Here is a 6,489-nt window from a genome sequence, read left to right as displayed (position 1 = left end):
GGTTGGGTGCGAGACCTAGCCTTGTCAGATCATTTACGTAGCTACTACGCAACATTACGAGCCTGGGTTGTGAAATCTTTCGTCGATTGGCTTAGTATCTTGATTGGCTTGGTGTGACACTCAATCGACCTTTGTTGCTACATGCATACAATAAGGTACGATGCGCCAGCACACTCATGCGACACATGTCCACGCCCCAACCTCTAATGTGATACATATATAACAAAAATACAAGAGTTATACAATATTCAAACAATAACAACAAAATAGTAGCAATATAGTAGCGAAATGACAGTAAAACAATAGCAAAATAGCTTATTCGGGCTGGGTTGGGCTCAAGCCAAACAAACCCTACCCGAAGCTCGGCCCATTTAAAAAAACGAGTCTTATTTTTTATCCAAGCTCATTTTTCGGGCTTATATTTTTGCCCAAATCCTCCCACTTTTTGGGCGAGCCTTTGGGCCTAGGCGAGTGGCCCGACCTATGATCAGGTCTAGGCAGCACTAAAGGGGTCAAGCAAGGGCCTTGACCCCCTTAAAATGGAAATTTTATATTTTAGTCTCTTTAAAATCCAAAAAGTTATAAATTAATACATGGTGAAGGTAAATTTTGACTTCTCAAAATGATAAATTTGTGATTTAATATTTTAAAATGTTATAAAATTTTAAACTTACAATAACAAAAACTGCATTTCAATTATCATAAAAAATTTTAACTTAATTTCAACCCCTCCAACAATATTTCCAACCTCAACAAAATAAAAATCCTAGCTTGTTGATATATAATATGAGTTACATGTTACTCTAAAAGAATATTGTATACTTTAATTTATTATTCAATTTGTTGATTCATAAGAAAGGAGGTTTAACATGTGCTAGTCATTGATCATTGTTGATATTCCATCTCGGTTATACAATGAGCAAAAGCATTTTAGGAAGAAAGTTTTTATAGTAAGAATCTAATCATTGTTTTACAGAACATTGATGTTCCATAAGTTTTTCTATTTAAGTGAATACATGAATCCGTCATGAGACGTTAGTAATATTTGGACTGGTTTGTAGGCAAATTATATGATTTTGTTGGTCCAAATTCATGATTTTCACCTCTTTCTGGCATAACAAGAAAAGGAAAACGAAAAAAAGAAGAAAGCTTAAAACAGAAAAAAGAATGTCAGATTCTCGTATACCATACGAAACCTTTGCCATGCACAGAATCCAAACGTAATCAAACAAACAACAAACTGAAATCATTTTGAGAGAGATGGTAATAATTAGGGCTGACGCGTATTATGCCATTTATCAGTTTTTTTAAAGAGAACCAGAAACGGCTTCTAAGGTAGAGTTTCCATTACTTCACTTGAATTTAGGCTTTTCTACGGTCTCTCATCCCCGTAACGTGCTGACTGCTGATATCGTGCTGATATCGTGCCACCCCTGTTCTCGGCGCGTCTTCTTTTTCTTTTCTTTTTTCTTTTTAATAAACAACGCATGCACTAATTATGACTAAAATACATATAAATTACTGTAGATGTTTGGCTTTAAGAGCATAATAAGTTGTAAAATTATTCATGAAATTTAATTTAATGTGTAAAATAATACATAAACTTAAATTTAGTGTAATTGTATATATATAATTTTAATATTACTAACAAAAATTATATGTAAATTTATTTATGACAACTTATAAAAAATTTATTTATTACATTACATTGCACAAAAATTCATTTGCAAATGGGAGATCTATTCCCTTCATAAAATATAAAAATATTTAATCCTTGTAAAAACCCGTAACCAAAGGATTGTCAGGAATGACACGAGGATCACAAGAGAATTTTGACCACACGAACTTGATTGAGATGCCAAATCTGTCAGACAAAAGACAAAAAATTAATAAATTTATCAAGATAAATTTTCCCAAAAATTTGATTTTCTTTTTCAAAATTATTTTTTTTGAAAAAACAGTCTTTACCTGAGACTGTGTCTGCAGTTTGATTATTTGGGGTAAATATTATTGACATCCCAAGGTAAGTCCCTGTTTATATATTTACTGTTAACCATATAATGACATTTGTTAAAAACGTAATTATATCACTGTAAAAACACACACACACACAAAATTATTATTATTATTTGAAATATACAGTTAATTCTAAACCGGAAAGGAGGTGGCACCGAAATGAAATGCCAAATAGGTTGGAATGAAGGACACGCGAGTAAAGAAGCACGTGGGGGTAAGAGGGGAATTTGGTAAGGCTAAAAAATCAATGATTTTATGCGAAGCTACCTACTAATGTTTCCACTTGTCATGCAAGTAGGAGGAGTTTGATACGCATACACTGTGTGCTTGCATCAATGATTCACGACGCCACCATTCCTCCCTATATATAAACCCCCCCTCCCTTTCCCTTCCCCTCAGCTCACCCACATCATAGTTTCTGAGAAAGAGAGCTAGCTAGGGTTTTATAACCCTTTCAGCCCCTCACTCCCAACTCCATTCATTCTCTCTCTCTTTTCTTTTGCTTAATACAAATGGCCTTAATGGCAGATGCAGATCACCATTCCTTGGCAGTTGCATTTGGTGTCTTAGGTAATAATTATTGCCAAAATGCTCTTTACCTTCATTTCCATTACTCATCATCAGACATGAATAAAACTGAAGCTGCTAATTCCTCCTCATGTTGTCACCGTATTCTTCTTTTCTTTAGTTTTGGTCCTAGCTTCATTTAAGCCTTTTTTCCTCCTCTATTTGAGTAATATATATTTACACGTTACGCTAGGGCTTCTTCATTGTTTTCCTTGTTAGTTTCTCCATCCTCGACTTAATTTATTTCTTCAGGAGGCTTCTTTGTTTGGTCATAATTTGGTTAAAGCTAAACAAGTAATAATACACGTACTATTTTTGTTCCTTCTTTATGGTTTTCAACAAGTTGGTTTTGTCCTTTCTTTCAAGTACCCTCCAGTTTACTAAAATTGATATTTATTAATTAAATAATATATGTGGAGTTATATTTACTTTTTTAACAAAAAGCTACACGGCCTGTTCTTTCGCTTTCAAGTACTTAGTGTTGACACCTAAATGATGATCCACCTTCCCAATCATATGAAATTATTCATTTATTTAGAAACAATACCTTTGTATCTGCATGAATGCATTTTTATTCATTTTGGTTTTCTAGTTGAGCAGCGAGTACTTTATGATTATACAAATTGTACTCTCTTTTTTTTTTTTTTAATAAATAACCAGTGAATTGGTTTGCAATTGGTGGCAGGTAACATCATCTCAGTCCTTGTATATCTGGCTCCACTGTAAGCATCATTCTTTTTCATCTTCCTTTTTACTGGACTCTAAAATCAATGGTTTGAAATTAATAATAATGACCCTTTTTTTCTGCATAAAAATTTCAGACCAACATTCTACAGAATATACAAAAAGAAATCAACGGAAAGTTTCCAATCACTGCCTTACCAGGTGGCATTGTTCAGCTCAATGCTATGGCTTTATTACGCGTTAATGAAAAAGGGTGCCTTCCTTCTCATCACCATCAACTCCTTTGGGTGTGTTGTAGAGACTATATACATAGCTATGTACATAGCTTATGCAACCAAGAACAGCAGGGTACTTTTTAATTAATATGATCATTTATTTATTTTTGGTGAGAATATATCACTATTAATTCGATGGTTTAACTAGATTATTATGATTTTGAAATTGCAGGTGTCTGCTATAAAACTTTTTGTAGCTATGAACGTTGCGCTCTTCTCATTCATCATTATTCTCACACACTTCCTGGTGAAAGGTTCAATTCGTGTCCAGGTTCTGGGTTGGATTTGCGTTGCTATCTCTGTATCTGTGTTTGCAGCCCCCTTAAACATTGTGGTCAGTATCATATATATATATATATTAATTTCTTCAAGTTTTTAATTAATATTTTTCTAATCATATGTTGTATTATATTGTCCCCAGGCACGAGTAATTCGAACAAAGAGCGTTGAGTTCATGCCTTTCAACTTATCATTTTTCCTAACATTGAGTGCAGTAATGTGGTTTGCCTATGGACTATTTATGAAGGACCTCTGTGTAGCTGTAAGTAGTTTTGTTCTATAGGTTAATATTTGATGATGCACCGAATGTAGTATCAAAATTTAATGAAGTTAATTGAAATGATTATTTTATTTTACTTGGTTGGTTTGCAGCTTCCGAATGTGATAGGCTTCGTCCTGGGGATGCTCCAGATGCTGCTTTACGCAATTTACAGAAACAGCGAAAAGGTTATAGAGGAGAAGAAGATACCAGAACAAATGAAAGGTGTTGTAGTGCTTAGCACATTAGGCCCCTCAGAAGTGTATCCTGTAGGTGTAGATATTGAACCAGATGTTAAGCCAAAAGAAGATACGACAGAGAATGAACAGACAGGGGAGCCTGACAAAAATGATGTCAAATGCTTGGAAGATTCCAGTGAATGTCCTGTTTGATTGAATCACTAAAATGTACCCACCCCAAGTTATCAAATTTGTTGTGAGTTCAGATACCTCATTTCTTTTCAACCACACCACAACACACAACAAATGAGCCAGGATTTATGTATTTCTGCCATGTTTTAATTTATGTCTTGGATGCCATTGATACAGAATATGTAGTTATTGTTTTTGAAATTCCAGAGTGATGCTTTCTCCACTTTTCCTACAAATCTAAGGATCATGAGTCATCAAACACAACTATTCTGTCTTTGGTATTATTGATGATTGAACCGAAAAGAGGATTAAAACTACATGCGTTTTCCAATTATTGGGTTCCTAGAAATGAAACGTGTTTTGAATCATTTTTTCATTCACAACAAGACACTGCCGAATGCATATTTTAATCTAGATTTTATTTTAGTCTAGATTTATTTATTCATATTTCAATTTAATTATATTATTTAATAATTAATTATGGTTATAATTATTCATAAATATATTATTATATTGTAATTGTGTTTGCAGTTCTAATTTATAATTAAGAATTCGTTAGTAAAAATGAGATGGAACGACATATTAATTTTTTAAAAGAAAAGAAAAAGCCTCACAAGACTTAGAATCTAATCTTAGATAAATAAACGCGTTAATGTGATGTAATCTAACCGCAATATGATACATATATTAGAAAATGATGTGTAAACTTTTATTATGACTATATATATATATATATATATATATATATAAAGAATGGATCATGTTAGGTGTAAAATGGCCTTAGATCATATTATGGTATTTATCATGCTCAAATTTATGATTTAATCAATATACTTTTATTGATCTAATTTTATCATTCTATTATTATAATATTATTAATTAATCCAAATAATTAGTATTTTAATGATTTCACTTACGTGAGTTTTTTCTTTACTTCCTTTCATATGAGTGTACGTAGTACTATTATTCCTAATCTTTATTCTTTGATACAATGCCTAAAACAACCCATAGCCCTCCTCAATCCTTAAATAAGAGGATACCAAGATTTATGCCTGTTAGGATATTATTATGGGATATTATCTTTTAGCAATTTGATTCATAATGAGATGTTATAGGGTATTATTATGGGATGAGATACTATCTCTTAGCAATTTGATTTCTAATGAGATATCATAAGATATTATTATGGGATATTATCTTTTAGCAATTTGATTCCTACGTGACTACTACTTTATAAATATAAATACCCTTGAGGTTTATCAATAAAATTCAAGAGATTACCTTATTCTTGTCATGGCATCTGAGCAAGGTTTTTGACATAATTTTTTTTTTCTTTCATCATTCTAAATAGCTTGCGAGTCTTCTCCACCTTCAACACCACTAAGGGGGGCGACACTTCCTGGTTTTACCATTAATCAATGGCATTCTCTTTTGACAGTATTTGGTAATAAACAATCAACTTCCACTCAGTTGAATGACAAGCCCAAGAATAATTGGATTATTGATACGGGGTGTCCAAATCATGTTACGGGTGATCTTATGTGTTTGACGAATGTGAAAGATGTTGTAGCATGTTTCGTAGGACTTCCTAATGGTCAAACAATAGTGGTTACCTAATAAGATATGGCTAAATTGATAAACAAAATTCACTTAAAACACGTTCTTTACGTTCCTAAATTAAACTGCAATTTAATTTTGGTTTCCCAATTAAATGATTATATGAACTGTTTTGTCCAATTTTCTACTAACGTATTTGTTATTCAAAACCTTTATTCGAGAGAGCTGATTGGACCAGGTGAGAGACGAGATGGATTTTACTACTTCTGGCAGGTTTTGACGGTCAAAGCAATTTTGGTTGAAGCTTCATCCTCTTTGGAACTTTGGCATAAAAGGTTGGGTCATCCTTTCGAGAAAGTAGTAAAGTTACTTCTTTATGTTAGTAACTCTAGAGATCATCTGAATAAAGCATGTGAAATTTGTCATCATGCTAAGTAGACTAGAAATAGTTTTCCAATTAGTGAACAAAAAGTCACTTGTA

At 32.7% G+C, this 6,489-nt stretch overlaps 1 protein-coding gene across 1 annotated transcript; it reads left to right on the top strand.

The window, feature by feature from the left end:
* Positions 1-2,414: 2,414 nt before the first annotated feature.
* Positions 2,415-4,687, top strand: LOC105794797 (bidirectional sugar transporter SWEET15). The gene is made up of 6 exons (XM_012624116.2): positions 2,415-2,586; positions 3,269-3,305; positions 3,405-3,615; positions 3,715-3,876; positions 3,964-4,083; positions 4,194-4,687. The coding sequence occupies exons 1-6, from the start codon at positions 2,529-2,531 to the stop codon at positions 4,470-4,472; spliced, it is 867 nt and encodes a 288-aa protein (XP_012479570.1). The 5' UTR covers positions 2,415-2,528; the 3' UTR covers positions 4,473-4,687.
* The last annotated feature ends 1,802 nt before the right edge of the window (positions 4,688-6,489 follow it).

This window comes from Gossypium raimondii, chromosome 3 (assembly GCF_025698545.1).
Source record: "Gossypium raimondii isolate GPD5lz chromosome 3, ASM2569854v1, whole genome shotgun sequence".
NCBI lineage: Eukaryota > Viridiplantae > Streptophyta > Magnoliopsida > Malvales > Malvaceae > Gossypium > Gossypium raimondii.
The sequence above is the reverse complement of the archived record's forward strand: the minus strand, read 5'-3'. Positions and strand labels throughout refer to the sequence as shown.